The sequence below is a fragment of the Notothenia rossii genome (assembly GCF_949606895.1).
Source record: "Notothenia rossii genome assembly, chromosome: 12".
NCBI classification, from domain to species: domain Eukaryota; kingdom Metazoa; phylum Chordata; class Actinopteri; order Perciformes; family Nototheniidae; genus Notothenia; species Notothenia rossii.
Genome location: NC_136911.1, coordinates 1494067 through 1509873, shown reverse-complemented (window position 1 = coordinate 1509873; position 15807 = coordinate 1494067). Strand labels below are relative to the sequence as shown.

Here is a 15807-nt window from a genome sequence, read left to right as displayed (position 1 = left end):
ATTTAGCTGCTGCGGCTTATATTCAGGTGCGCCTTATAGTCCGGAAATTACGATAGTCAAATAAAGTAAGAAGTAAGTCCAAGTATCAAAATGTTACCTATCTTGGTATCCTGATAACGTAATCTCTACTTTAAGATGCTTTTAATTTTGTTTTTCTTGCAGAGTGAGTGAGTCTCTGATCATGTTCACCCCCGGCTCCAGCCGTGAGTGTCCCATAATGGAAATGATTGAGTTTCTCCCTGAGACCTACAAGGTTCGAGACATGCAAAGGGAGAAAGCGCCTCCATGATTTGGTCTCTTCTCGTGTTGCTAAAGCTTCTGTTTCTCTCCCACAGCACCTGATGGACCGCTGTGTGACCGAGTCTGAGCACGACCACAACTGTCCTGATTATCATGTAACGCTTCTACAAGTTGCATTTTGAAACAGAAAAGCATCACACAGTATTTATAGTATAAAACATACTCCAGGCTTAACAGTTGTGCATGTCTTTTGGTAGATTGATTACAGTTTCCAGTGGCTCCAGGCTCCACTCAAAGTCATGAAAATGTATAAAGACAAGAAACTGAAGAGCCTGAAGATCCAGCCGCTCGCTGCGCTCAACGTGAGACTATTGATGATCTCATGCATGTGTCATCTGTTTGATATGATATCTTATTCTCCTATGCATGGTTCCCTTTGCAGTCAATACACTCTGATCGATACTCCTATTCTCAAGCAATTTGTCGATACTCCTATTCTCAAGCAATTTGGGGATTTACGGCCTCACTGTTTACGAAGAGTTGCAGCTTCAAATCGAAGTGATGCATGACAGATCTATTCACAAAACCTTTGTATTTACTCTCTCAAACCTCCGTTAACTTTTACTGGAGCTTTCTCCCCATCCACAGAATCACAACGTTTACAACTTTATCCATTCCATGGCTATCAATCAGTTCGACTTCTCTCACTCCCTTCCTAATCCATCTTCCTGCAATGTGCCTTTCTGCTTTTAAACCTTTGAGGCTTTCCCCTATTATAGAAAATGTGCCGATTCGAGTAGCATTGGTTGCATTTTCAAACGAAGTATCGATCAGTTCAACTCCTACTTCCTCCCCACCTCCTTCCTATTCAATCTTGCCGCTATGTCTTTCTGATGGGGGGGAGCCGAAGATCGCAGGGGGGGCGCCAGACCTCAGATGATTTGAGGCCAAATATCATATTTAGACTTTTTTTTTTTTTTACATATAATTGTAACTCAATACATGATTGTCACTAAAAGCCTTGTCTCTACATTACAATAAAATATAAAAAAATAATTGATTAATTAATTTTGATTAGTCATAAAAAGACAGAAACGTATAATTCTTTCTTTAATAGAAATGTTTCTTCTGCCCATAAAGTGTCCAAACCAGGCTTTTGATAGCTTGATAAGCGCATTTTTAAAACATAGTCATCGTCCATGCCGGTTTCAGTTGGATTATTTGTCACAGTTGCTCCGATCAGATCGGTCTCCTCCATTTTGAATCCACATAAACACATCGGCAAAATCCGGCTTACTTTGAGCATGTGTTTTAAACAGTTTAATCCCTTGTGTGTGTGTGTGTGTGGCGGGGGGGGGGGGCGCAGCTTCCAACAGGAGGGGGGGCTCTTGGGAAAAAAGGTTGGGAACCCCTGCCCTAGGAGATCAATATGATCAATATGCTTTGAGGCTGTCCCCTCCTGTAGAAAATGTGCGGATTCTTGTTGGTTAACTTTCCTGTAACTGTCCCTGCAGGCGATGGTGAAGTACAACCGCATCGAGCTCCTCAACCACCCCGTGTGCAAAAAGTACCTCGCTATGAAGTGGTGCGTATAGCAAAGAGGAAGAACAGACTGCACCAGATTTAAACTCATTATTAACTTGGAGGGAATTCCCTTGAGAGAAACTGATAAATGATTATTTGATTAAGTTTGTCTTTCGTTATATTTAGTAAGTAATAAAGAAAGTCAAAACACAAGTGAAATCGATCTCAAATGTAGGAACAGACAGACAAACTTTGTCCTTAATCTTTTATCAGTTTCTCTTCAGACTTTCCTCCACAGTAATCAATAATGATTTGATAATTTGACACAACAATGAACTGTTTGCAGGTTTGCGTACGGCAGCACGATTCACATCCTCAACATGGTGATGTACCTGATGGGTCTGCTGCCCCTCACTCACCTCATCGTGATGCAGAGGCCGGCTCTGAACACCAGCGACACCGGAGAGCATCACGTCATCATGGTGCCCACCTCCTTCGTCGAGGTAAACACTGTGTTGGGAAAATCCTGAATGTCCTCTTCCAACATGAGAGCCACATGGTAACAAAGGTATCAACTGTAGCTGTGAACATGACAGGATGTGTGATTACCTAGCAGAGCATCAGGACTGTTTGAGGCATATGATAGCTATGTGATTAACATGATGATTCAGCCTCTATGGAGAGAGACATATGACAAGCATGCTCATTTCTGACGTGGAGCTAATCTGAAGTAAACATTGAATACTGCTTTCTATTCCTCCATCTTGTGACTGAGGAACTCCCTCTCTTGGATATCAGCATGTGAAGGACACTGTTCAGGAACTAGTTGATGCTCTGTATGTGATGACTACTTCCAGATTTTGAAAAAAAGTCTGAATTTTGAGATTTTTAGAAAGTCTGAATTTTGCAAAAAAGGCAACAATTTGTAAAAAAGTCAAAACATTTGTAAAAAAGTCAGAATTTTGAGAAAAAGTCAGCATTTTGCAAAAAAGACTGAATTTTGCAAAAAAAGGTGAATTTCGCAAAAAAAGGCAACATTTTGTAAAAAAGTCAGAATTTTAAGAAAAAGTCAGAATTTTGAGAAAAAGTCAGAATTTTAAGAAATATTGATAAAAAATCTGAATTTTCTGATTTAGAGAAAAAGTCAGTATTTAGTTCATGACAGGATGTATGATTTCCTACAAGAACCGGCATTCCTCCATCTTGTGACTGTGTGACTCCCTCTCTTGGATATCAGCATGTGAAGGACACTGTTCAGGAACTAGTTGATGCTCTGTATGTGATGACTCCTTCCATTCTGGAGAGGATCACTGATACATAGATCCTGATACGTAGAAACACAATCTAAACATATATTTAACTCAATATCTTTCCTTTCACAGCAAACCGTGTTCCTGTCCTTCTGCATGATGATGGTGTTTGTGATGAACATCTACTTCATAGGGAAAGAGCTGGTGCAGATATCACAACAGGTACTTCTGCAGGAAAGCTCACATTTCTTTTATTTATTCATTTATTTAAGGGGCAGTGCACATTAATGCAACGAAGCTGTGCTCATAAATCTGTCTGTGTTGCACACCCGAAGGACATGCAGTTTCTTTGAGTCCTGATGTACAGTCAAAACACATCCTAGTCTTTTCTTAGGATGGAACGCACTCATAAACACAGCTTCTGTCTTATAAAAGTAAATCAGGTCATGGCCAGGGTTTAGAAAATCATATTTTTCTGTCTAAGGAGTTTATTTAGTGCATTTCTGGACGTGCAAAAGCACCCACATTGAAGCTTCATTGAGGAAATTAAAGATGAAGAGTGATTATATACTGTATATATTGATGTATCTTAGATGGGTCGATTACAGAATAGACATTGAACCAACACTGGTATTGGTGATTTTACTGAAAAACATCTTTTAATCGTATAACATATAGTCCCTCTCAAATGTCAGGTCACTTTTATTTTTAAATATGTCACTCACGTAAGGAGGAAGTTGAGTTTCATAAGAAATAATGAGAGCTTAAAAGTGATCAAATTAATGAAGATACATTGTTTTCTGTGTGTCTTAACTAAATTATATTAAGAGTTTAGGAGTGTATGGTAACTATAAATGTTTATAAAATCCACATTTTAATCCGTGTCCTTCGTGGGGGGCAGTGTGACTTCTGCTCATTTTCGTCCTTTTTCCAAACTTCAGGAAACACAGCAGTGAGTTATGATTACATTTCTTAAAAATTGATTAAAATATATCATATGTATATTAGGATGAAAAAAGAAGGACCTGGGGCCTCATTTCTAAAGGGATATACGCTCAAAAAATGGCGTACGGCAGTTTCTACGCAATGTTTGCGATTTATAAAATACTAACTTGACGGGAAAACGTGCGGTCCTCAACGCAAACTCTAACCCATGCGTACGCACTGAGCACAAACACGGGAGAGACGAGAAACTGCGAGACCGTTGGCAGAAGGAAGAATGGAGAGAAATATGTGGAAATAATTCCATAAATAAAATGTTACCTCATTTATCATATATGAAGAATTCATTTTCAAACGTTGATTAAAGCCAATCTGAAAATGATTTAACAAACGCCTGTTTGAGACTCCTCAGAGCACACAAAAACATAACTGGGAGAAATAAATAAATACGGATATGTTATTTAAAACCACCTCGAATATGTTGTGTTGATGTTATGAAATATTTTCTCATGAATGATGCGGTAAGCAGGAGGACAGAATTACGTCTAAACTGACGCCGTGTTGCATTTCTATAGGTTTTAGATACGAGCATGGTTTTATTTACCATCACGTTTAATCATGTTTTATGCCGTTTGCTAAGACTTGCTAAGTTGCTCATAAAACACAGGAGGTATGGAAACTAAGAACACCATATATCTGGTAGATTTGGCAGCTGACATAACAAAACAACACACTTGTTTTATTTAAATTAACTAGTGGATAGAGTTGCTGCGGGGGGTTGAGACGCACAGGCTGCAGTGGAGACGCAGCTGATCGACAGCTGGGACACAAACCACCAAATAAAAAAAATAAACATGAATTGACTCCACTCCGCTGGGACCCCCCATTCTCATCATGGGGGGGGTCTCCTGTCCCCGGGCACAAACACACTGACACACTGCCTGAGGAAGATTATGTGTGTTTTGTCATTAACTTTTTTCGGACAACTATTTATTTTGATGACGATCCGACCTCCATGCTGCTACTCTGGTTCAAACTGCATCCACCAAACAATATGATTTATCTCCACCTCCCCAAAATAACCAGAATCTGACACGGTGTGATGTCTTTTTTTAGCTGTTCTGTCCTCATTTCCTGCGATCTCCTTCATGCAGTCAGTCAAAATGAATATTAATACGGGGCGTTTATTTGACTATTTATAGGCGAATATGGGCGTTACGTGAAGCCCGCAAAAGCTGCGCCACATTTCGAGTTGATTGTGATTTATAAAGGGAAACCGGCAGGATGTGCAAGTCCTACGCCGGTACGCAGTGTTTTATAAATCGGAAAATATCTGTGTATTTATTTGCTTTGTCCTACGTAAGCAACCTTTCCACGTGAATCCTACGCAAGGCTTTATAAACGAGGCCCCTGCTCTCCATTACAAGGGACATTTAAAGTAAAAGTTACATCATTAAGAAGGAAATCTGTCCTGTGGAATGATGCATTTAATGATGATTTTGTGGTTTTTCTCGAATTACTTCAAGGACTATTCCATTGACCTCCATTTTGTTTATGTTTTATGTCAGTGTGTACATGTGCAGTTCAGTTTGTGTTTGCATGATTATTAAGTAAACAACTGAAGTTTAGGAACATTTAGGTCGGATTCCACAAGCTGTGCTGAATGAAATGAGAAATATCTGCAGAGTTTTGGGTGCTGATCATTTTGTGTCTTTTCTCGTCACTTTAAGCGCTGGAATTACTTCAAGGATTATTCCAACCAGAGCGACTGGTTTTCCGCCGTGCTCTCGCTCCTCTTCATCGTCCCCACCATGATGAACGCTGAAGGCTCTCTGCACTGGCAGGCTGGATCTCTGGCTGTGTTGAGCTCCTGGATCGGATTCCTGCTTTACCTGCAGAGGTAATGCTCACCTATTATGCACCAACATGTGTCCCCTCTTCTTCATGTCTCTTCTACATCAACATGTGTCCCCTCTTCTTCATGTCTCTTCTACATCAACATGTGTCCCCTCTTCTTCATGTCTCTTCTACATCAACATGTGTCCCCTCTTCCTCATGTCTCTTCTACATCAACATGTGTCCCCTCTTCTTCATGTCTCTTCTACATCAACATGTGTCCCCTCTTCTTCATGTCTCTTCTACATCAACATGTGTCCCCTCTTCTTCATGTCTCTTCTACATCAACATGTGTCCCCTCTTCCTCATGTCTCTTCTACATCAACATGTGTCCCCTCTTCTTCATGTCTCTTCTACATCAACATGTGTCCCCTCTTCTACATCAACATGTGTCCCCTCTTCTTCATGTCTCTTCTACATCAACATGTGTCCCCTCTTCCTCATGTCTCTTCTACATCAACATGTGTCCCCTCTTCTTCATGTCTCTTCTACATCAACATGTGTCCCCTCTTCTTCATGTCTCTTCTACATCAACATGTGTCCCCTCTTCTACATCAACATGTGTCCCCTCTTCTTCATGTCTCTTCTACATCAACATGTGTCCCCTCTTCTTCATGTCTCTTCTACATCAACATGTGTCCCCTCTTCTTCATGTCTCTTCTACATCACCATGTGTCCCCTCTGTGGAAAGAGGGGACACATGGTGGTCTCTTTTTGATCCATTTCTATAAAAACCTGTCTGAAAATGAGCTGATCAGATTTTGGCAACTTTATGATGTCATAACGATGTGTTGTCTTGTGTAACCATTAGCCAATCAGCAACCAAGGTAACCCCCCCCCCCCCCCTTATCACCTGAATCTCCTCTAGAGCACCATTGAGTTCTTTGTAACCAAATCTCTCTCAGAGTGGCGTGGGGAGGGGCTCCTTATTTTCATCTAAAGTAACAGACAGAGAATCAGCACTTTGGAAACAGGGCTAAAACAGAGGGGATTATGGGTAATGCTGCAATGATCTCTTTGGTGTTTCAGCCAATCAGAGGCAGGCTCTGTATATACATTATCTGAGACCTGGGTTGCGGTCGAATAGTCTGTTTTGCTTAGGAACCTTCCTAACGGAGTGAAATGACCCGGAAGTCCCTCAGTGGCAGCCATGATAAGAGCCGTTCGAATTCTCTACATGATAGGAAAGGAGGTCTCAAACTTCCTTTATAACCTCCTTTAGCTTAGGAACCACTGGACCTCCCTTGACGAAAGGAGAGGTGAAAGTGCTGCCCCACAATGCCTTGCAGCCGCAGCATTTTCCATCACACAACATTCGGCCGTTCACGGAAACAACCGATTATGACCGAGAAATTATATCATGAAAGTTACGGTGCTTATTAAGTATTTTAAAACGTATGTGGTAAGTTGCCAAAGTGTTTTGTTTTGAACGTTCATCAGTATTATAATCAAAAAGAGAAATATGAACGTACGTTTTTAACGTGGACCGGAGGGAGAGGGTGACGAGCATAAGTTTCACTTTCCTTTTTTATTTAAATTCCAACTTTGGTCATGAAGAATATGTTTCTCTGTTGTCCACGTTCATAAAGCAACAGCATCAGAGCACGGTGCAGAGTCTCTAGATGAGTTTACAGTAGTCCCTCCTTCTTATTATACATCCATGTTGTAGTCCGCTGTATCTGTAGTTTCCATAGTTTCCCCACAGCAGCAGACGCATATTCATGACGTCCGCTGGCGCATCATGAACACGTCGGATAGTGAAAGTGCGGTCGGATTCGCAAAGCACCGCAGTCTCTTCTCCTAAGTCCTTTTGAATTCTCCTATCCACTATCCCTTAACCCCGTGTCCTTTCACTCAGAGGTCAAGTGATAGACGATAGGAGCTGATTTTGACTATTTGACCGCAACCCTGGAATACATTGATGAACAACATTATAATAGGGGACCTTTTAAAGATGTTGTTTCTCTGATCAAAAATCGTTTTATTGCGTTTCGACATAAGTAATGTTTGTCATTTAGAAGTGGAAAGCAAAATATATGCATGCAAATGAGACAATGGTCTGTACTGATTGTACTGTATGTACAAAGAGAAAAAAATAATTACAAAGAACACAAACAAACAATAACAACGACTAAAGTGATCCTATACGTTCACCGAGCCTCATACACACGATTGAACATCTTGTTTTTAAAGGTGGATAACTGCTGCTGTTTCCGCAGGTTTGAAGGAGTAGGAATCTACGTGGTGATGTTCTGGGAGATCATGAGGACGCTGATACGCATCGTGATGATTTTCCTGTACCTGATGTTAGCGTTCGGATTGGCTTTCCATGCTCTGATGCTCAACCAGGTACGAGAAGAAAGAGAAAAATCAAAATTCAATCAAGTTTAAGAGCTTTGAAATCATTGTTTTGCCATTATCAATTATAGCTGGAGCTAACAATGCCTGACGTGAAGCGGTTACCATGTGTGGCAATATGAAAGAAAAATACACGCTCTAATTTAAATCGTTTTTATTAGTAAATAATGATGTTCAAAATAAAATAGTCCCTCCGTTGCCTACTGCACAAAACATAGGTGGTTGCTATGCAACAACACTAACAGCAAGCGAACATATTAGACAGAGAGCGTTGATCCATTATTTGGCTGTTTATTTACATTAATGTGTATGTTGCTGTTTATTGTGCAGCCACTGAAAACCTGTCCAGCATCAGTAGCATGGCTTACGTGGTCACTTGTATAGGTTGAGGTTGTTCTAGGCTGTTGCTTGGCGTGGCGAGAATATTGCTCCACTTTCTCCGGTCCCCGAGATTGGGCTTCCAGTAGCTCTGGAGAGAGCTTTCGCACCTGTGGCCACTAACGCTCATAATTTCTCTGCTTTGTTTCAAGACCCGCATCAGAAAGCTTTTGAATGGTGCTACTTTTCCAGTTGGTCTACCTGCTCTTCACGTAGCTCTGTATGTCGTAGTTTAGGTGCTTTTTTTTTCTGGAGATAGGCACTGCTCAATCCACTCCTCCATAGTAAGACCCCCCCGGAGGTCGAAGTTAATCTTAATTGTTTCCATCTTAAGCTTTGTTCGTTAATTAGTTTCGTAATGGACGTAATGTAACAGTTGTAAGTTGTGGCTTTTCTCAGATGCGGAGGGATACTGACTTGTGAAAAGTAACCACAATTCTACCCATGATATACGCTCATTACATCACGGCTAAGAACCAATCAGATTGCTTGATTTGAGTTGTCCATTTTATAATTCTCTTTTAAACTCATGTTGGCATTATACAACACAGGCACAGGGAGCAGAGTTATAATAATAATAATAATAATAATATATTACATTTGTAAAGCGCCTTTCAAGGGACCCAAGGCCGTTTACATGGTGAACAAACAAGAAGGGCAAATAATAAAGAACAAATTAAATAAATAGCAGTATAGGAAGCAGGGAACTGTGATGGGTTAGGGGTCAAAGGCCATGCTGAACAGCTGAGTTGTAATGATGATTTGAAGAGGTCAAGGGAAGCAGCATTGTAGATCTCTGCATTTTCATAATCTTTAAAAACAAGCATTTAAATATTATCATTACGCAAACTTGTGCTCCAGTATTCAACTTGAAGAGATATGGATGTTTCTTTCCTGTTCCTCCCTCAGAGAGAGTTTGAGAGCGTGCCTCTGTCGGTGGTCCAGACCTTCGTGATGATGGTGGGCGAGCTGAACTACCAGAACAACTTCCTGGACACGTACCTGAAGAACGAGCTGCCCTTCGGAGTCCTGACCTACATTATCTTCATAGTCTTTGTTCTGCTCATGCCCATCCTGCTGGTCAACCTGATGGTGAGTCTCTGGATCCTCACAGACTCACAGCACATGGTGAGATGTTAAACTAAACACATGCTCTTGTGGGTTTGTGGTTGTGTTGTAGATCGGTTTAGCCGTTGGAGACATTGCTGAGGTGCAAAGAAATGCTGCTCTAAAAAGAATAGGCATGCAGGTATGTATGGGAAGAACACACACACACACACACACACACACACACACACACACACACACACACACACACACACACACACACACACACACACACACACACACACACACACACACACACACACACACACACACACACACACACACACACACACACACACACTAATTGAGAACAAACTGTAAGAGCCATGTATTCAAATGTATAATCTGAAATATTAGTAATTAGAAGGAGAAAAAAAATCACAGAGCAAATATGTGTGTGTACTGATACCTTTTGTTTGTCAACCAAAACTTACCCGAGACATATTTTTGTTGGAGTCAAGCTTGTTGCTACTTGTGGATGTATACATTTTTGGATTAGAGGTACACACACCTTTGCTAAACCATGTCTTAGATACATGGGTTATCAGAAGTAATTCAACAGAGAAAGAGTGACATTTAGTGCAAAAGAATTCCTGAAAAAACACTTTTGAAAGATGTTTAGCGGGTCTAAAGGTCTCCATTTCCTCAGGGAAGTTATTCCAGAGAGTGGAGGCATGCAAACAGAGATCATAGTGAAAAGGTAACTCTTCACAAACTGATCATCTGTATTTGTGACTTCAGATTGAGCTGCACACCTCTCTGGAGGACAAGCTGCCCTACTGGTTTATGAAGCGAGTCGACAAACCCTCGATCACCGTCTACCCCAACCGCTACTGCTCCAGGGTGAGAAAGAGGAACAGACATACTGGTTATCATGGACATCTATCATAAGCCAATATATATATATATATATATATATATATATATATATATCTGTGAACAGTTTAAATTCAATCCTACTCAGAGGTGGGAAGTAGTGGGGTACAAATACTTTGTTACTGTACTTAAGTACATTCTTCTGGTACCAGTACTTTACTCCACTACTTATTTTTCTGACAACTTTTAACTTTGACTTCTTACATTTTGAACACAAATACCTGTACTTTCTACTTCTTACATGTTGAACACAAATACCTGTACTTTCTACTTCTTACATGTTGAACACAAATACCTGTACTTTCTACTTCTTACATGTTGAACACAAATACCTGTACTTTCTACTTCTTACATGTTGAACACAAATACCTGTACTTTCTACTTCTCACATGTTGAACACAAATACCTGTACTTTCTACTTCTTACATGTTGAACTCAAATACCTGTACTTTCTACTTCTTACATGTTGAACTCAAATACCTGTACTTTCTACTTCTTAGATGTTGAACTCAAATACCTGTACTTTCTACTTCTTACATGTTGAACTCAAATACCTGTACTTTCTACTTCTTACATGTTGAACTCAAATACCTGTACTTTCTACTTCTTACATGTTGAACTCAAATACCTGTACTTTCTACTTCTTACATGTTGAACTCAAATACCTGTACTTTCTACTTCTTACATGTTGAACACAAATACCTGTACTTTCTACTTCTTACATGTTGAACTCAAATACCTGTACTTTCTACTTCTCACATGTTGAACACAAATACCTGTACTTTCTACTTCTCTCATTTCCCAAACAGGCTGGTTCCTTTAGTCTGAATGTGTGTTTGGTGGCGTGATCATTATTATTTAGAGTCATTGCGTGCCTATTGATTTGAACACGATCCGTGTATCCATCATTTCCTGGTCTTCTCTAAAGAAGAGGGACCAATGAAAACGTTGTCATGTTGCCGTTGGTCACCATGGAAACATTCATTAGCTAACAATGACATTATTGTTCTATTAATATAAAGGGAGGTCAGGTACTCTTTAAAACAGCTGCTAGTTATGGGTACTTTTTACTGAAGTACATTTCAAAGCCTCTTTACTTTGACTTGAGTAAAGAAGTTTAGTCAGTACTTCTACTTTCACCAGAGTATTTTACTTGAGTAAAGGATGTGTGTACTTTTTCCATCTCTGCTCCTACTAAATGTTCTCAGACAGAAGGTTTGAGAATCATATGATCTTAGGTTTGTAATTATGTAAATGTATTCATGTAAATTCCCCAGCTGAGACCTTCCCCTTTTCTTTTCTCTTTGTCCTGTACGTAGTGCTTGTTTTTCTGTTGTAAGGGCGTCAGATCTTTGTACTGTAGGGTTATCTGACCTTCCAGCTAGACATAGATTGATTCCGTTAAATGCTTCAACTCTTTATTAAATAACACAACATTTTTTTTAGACTTGTATTGGTTCATGTCCACTTCCCTCTCTTCATCCTCTCCTCTTCTTCTCACCAACAGAACTTCCTCAGGGAGCTTTTTGCAGGAGAGGAGGAGTCACATGACGTGTGGAGTCGCATGCAGATGAAGTCTCAGACCTGCTCCATGCTGGAGAGCGAGATCAAGAAGCAGAAGCTCAGGTAAAGCATTCATTAAGATAGCAACAGAGTCCGTCTACATGCTAGATACTGAGAGTGTGGCATTGTTACTTTTATAACAAAGAGCTACCATAAGGAATGCATCCACTGTGGTTTGAAGAGCAATTTAAAATGTGTTTTTAATGCATGAGCAGCTCCTAGTGGTCACACAGATAATATAATCAGTATTTCTATAACAAGCACATTCAACACTTACAAAAGTAATATATTGTTCCACTTTTACTGAGTTCAATCTCAACTTAACCACCAAATATCTTACCATTTTCTTTTGCAATGTTTGAACCTTTCATTTCTTATTTCTTTGATTTACTTGCTTTCTTAATACTGAATGCTGGGGATAAGTCAATCATTATGATGATTTCAATGCATTTTTTTAATTACAGGACATCAGTGTGGGCAGTCATGACGACATTATTGTCTTTATGGTTCTGATTGTCTGTATTGGGAAGTTCACACCTAATACAAGAGGCTCAACTTACAAAATGTGCTATTAAGACAAGATATAGTTTCTAAAAAATAAGCAGTTCCGTTCTGAGGCTGAGATGTCTCTGTTCTCCACCCCATTGACTTTAATGCATTTTATTTTATTTAAGGTCCCATGTCATGTTTTTCTGGTTCTGACCCGTCCCCTTGTGTGTTATGAAGGTTTTTCTGCATGTAAACGGTCTGCATGTCACAAGCCCTCAAAGTACACCCTGTATGAGTAAAGCTCTAACACAGAGAAGTCTATGCTGCCCCGGAACGCCTCGTTGGACTTTTTTATTTTTCTATATTTTTTCTTCCGGGAACCAAGTCACGTAACGACGACTAATTCGTGGAGCTCCTCACACACACTCTCTCTCAGCGGTGAAACTGTGGCGCGCTTACACTGTAGGTGCGCCGCGTTTTGGGGTGCGGGGGGGTGCTAGTGGAGCCTCGCAGATGGGGGTGCTGCAGCCCCCTCAGCACCCCCCCTTCTCGCGTCCATGGTGCTCAGGCTGAGTTCAGGCTGTGCTTCGCTGTGTCTCGCAGACCCCACGCAGCAACCAGGAAACCACACCAGTAATCCAGCTCACACTTTCCGCTCCTCGAGCCTCAAAGGGCGGAGCAGCTAGCCCCTCAACGTCCCGCCAACACGACACTCAGACCCCACGCAGCATACTCATCTGTTTGTCATTACTGGTGTCATTTTCTGGTTGCTAAGAAACGCCATTGTAACACATAATCACTGATGTCCCGCTGTAACGGTGGTGGACTCATCAGAACAGAGTGGGCGAGCTGACCAATCAGAGCACAGTGGGCTCACAGGGAGGGGGGGGGGGGGGGGGGAGCTCCAACAAGCCGTGTAGGACAGAGAGTGAATACACATACTATACAGAGATGCTGGATGAGAAACCAATGAGAGTTTGGAACATTGAACAATTTAAATGTATTCTGGTAGACCTCAACAATGGATTATGATCAGTAGAAATGGCCATGAGACGGGACCTTTAAAGGACATCAGGATAGGTGTCTTTATGGTTTTGATTGTCTGTATTGTGAAGTTTACAGTTATTATTGGAGGCTCAACTTACAAATGTGCAGTTAAGACAAGATATAATTGCTCAAATCAGCAGAAAATGTCCGTTCTGAGGCTGAGATGTCTGTGTTCTCCTCCCCAGGATGAAGGAGGTGTCCTGCGTGATGGAGAAGCAGCACACCCTCCTGAAGCTCATCATCCAGAAGATGGAGATCACGACGGAGGAGAGCGAGGTGGACGGGCCGGCTAACGTCCGAGGAAACGTTTGGCCGAGCGTAACGAAGGCCAAACCTCACGCTCGAGGAATGTCCCGCTGGGTCCCGCTGATGAAGGCCCTCGAGGCAAACAAGACCTGAGAGATAAAAAGTGTCTTCATAGAAAACCAAGCAACAACTAAACAAGTATACAGTGTGAAGGATCTCTCTGTAAACGTATAAAGGGCATTATTATGTTATTCAATATGTCAAAAGATATAACTCATATCTATTATGTCGTTTTAATTATAAGCTTTTAACTGCCTCAAATACTGTGTGGCTTCATACTGTTAGCATGAAATGTGAATGTTGTCTGAGGGCTGATAAACAAATGCTCAAACTCAATTTACGGTGAAAATTCATCATCATTTTTGGGACAGAATTTTAAGATGACTTGATATTTAATAATTGTATGTGTTTCAGTTGGCTTCTCAAAAGTGAGTCAAAGATGGACTGTTTACTTTTGAGTTGAATTATAAGCTATTAACTACCTTAAATGTTGTGAGTTTCATACTGTGGGACATATATAACATGTGTTCTTGTGATAAACAAATACTTAAACGTTATCTATGTGAAATGTCTTCTTTTATGATGATTGTTGAGATTCGTGGATAAATGACTGGCATGTTAGATTCAACGGGAATTTATCGGAAATTCAGAGCGACATTTGGTATTTCCTAAAAACACAAACTGATAGATAATGACTGAATACAATTAAAATGAGTTGTTGTCTGAAAAGTGAGTGAAATAAGACAGGATGGACTGTTTGCTTTGAGTTCTCATGTATTTGTGCATCATGTTTAACCTGTGAGGGTGATATAAAAAATATGACTTTAATTCCTGACTCTTTTGTACGATTGTTTGTTACTCTATGCTCTTGTGATGCTTCAATGCACGACTTAAATACAGAAGTGCTTCCTAATCGTCTCCGCTTGAGCATCGTTGCTTCAGGTTTGATGTCGGGATCACAGGTGCATTGTGGGAAAACAGAACGAGGCGTGTGACATCATGATCTTGCACCTGTCGCTCTGCTGCAGAGGTCGTGAGCCCTGAGAGTCTCTGCTGACGGACGAATGTAGCGAGCCCTTTAAACTACTTTAAGTGATTTCTATCCCTGGGTTTCATTATTCCCAGGGTCAAAGCAACAGCCATCAATTACGCACGGGACTTTTGGGACACGTGCGCTACCCTCAGTATGACTCATGAGACTAACGGTGCCTACACACACGACGTTTGGGACACGTGTACAGTACTCTACCCTCAGAATGACTCATGAGACTAACGGTGCCTACACACGGGACGTTTGGGACACGTGTGCAGTACTCTACCCTCAGAACGACTCATGAGACTGAGTGAGACCTCTGTTCTTCTTTTCAAAATGAACTGAACAGGCTTCAGATGAGGGAGAAATGTTGTACAACGTGCCTTGTTGTAGTCAGATGAGATTAGCATTTAGCATTAGCCTTATGGAAGTTGATAATTTGCGTTTGGCTTTTGTAAATTCCATTTAGCACATCAAGAACTTTAAGAAAATCCCAATCAGCGTAGAAAACATGATTAGGTGATTGAGGACGTGTTACGATTCCAGGCACTTAGTATGTAGGACCCAAACGCAGACAGGGAGGCAGAGGTAAAGTATTGTGAGATACTTTATTTTTCCATTATTTAGCGAAAATGAACAAAAAGGTCATCACCAAAACTCCAGTCGAGATGACAGAAAAAACAGAGGACAAAAAATGAAGGCGCTCTCGCAGTGAAGGAATCAAAAACCAAAGATTTCCAAAAGCATAGACCTGCCATGACAATAGACAGGACGAACTTGGAGACGGGGGAATTTAAA

At 40.8% G+C, this 15807-nt stretch overlaps 1 protein-coding gene across 1 annotated transcript in view; it reads left to right on the top strand.

Moving 5' to 3' along the window:
- Positions 1–14811, top strand: part of trpa1b (transient receptor potential cation channel, subfamily A, member 1b) — a 43570-nt gene extending 28759 nt beyond the window's left edge. The window contains exons 16-28 of the mRNA XM_079661581.1: positions 163–253; positions 336–395; positions 498–602; positions 1755–1825; positions 2111–2267; positions 3147–3236; positions 5687–5856; positions 8072–8201; positions 9498–9680; positions 9769–9837; positions 10437–10538; positions 12079–12197; positions 13856–14811. Of these exons, the coding sequence (XP_079517707.1) occupies positions 163–253; positions 336–395; positions 498–602; positions 1755–1825; positions 2111–2267; positions 3147–3236; positions 5687–5856; positions 8072–8201; positions 9498–9680; positions 9769–9837; positions 10437–10538; positions 12079–12197; positions 13856–14069 (1561 nt within the window). The 3' untranslated portion in view covers positions 14070–14811. The remainder of the gene's footprint in view (positions 1–162; positions 254–335; positions 396–497; positions 603–1754; positions 1826–2110; positions 2268–3146; positions 3237–5686; positions 5857–8071; positions 8202–9497; positions 9681–9768; positions 9838–10436; positions 10539–12078; positions 12198–13855) is intronic.
- The last annotated feature ends 996 nt before the right edge of the window (positions 14812–15807 follow it).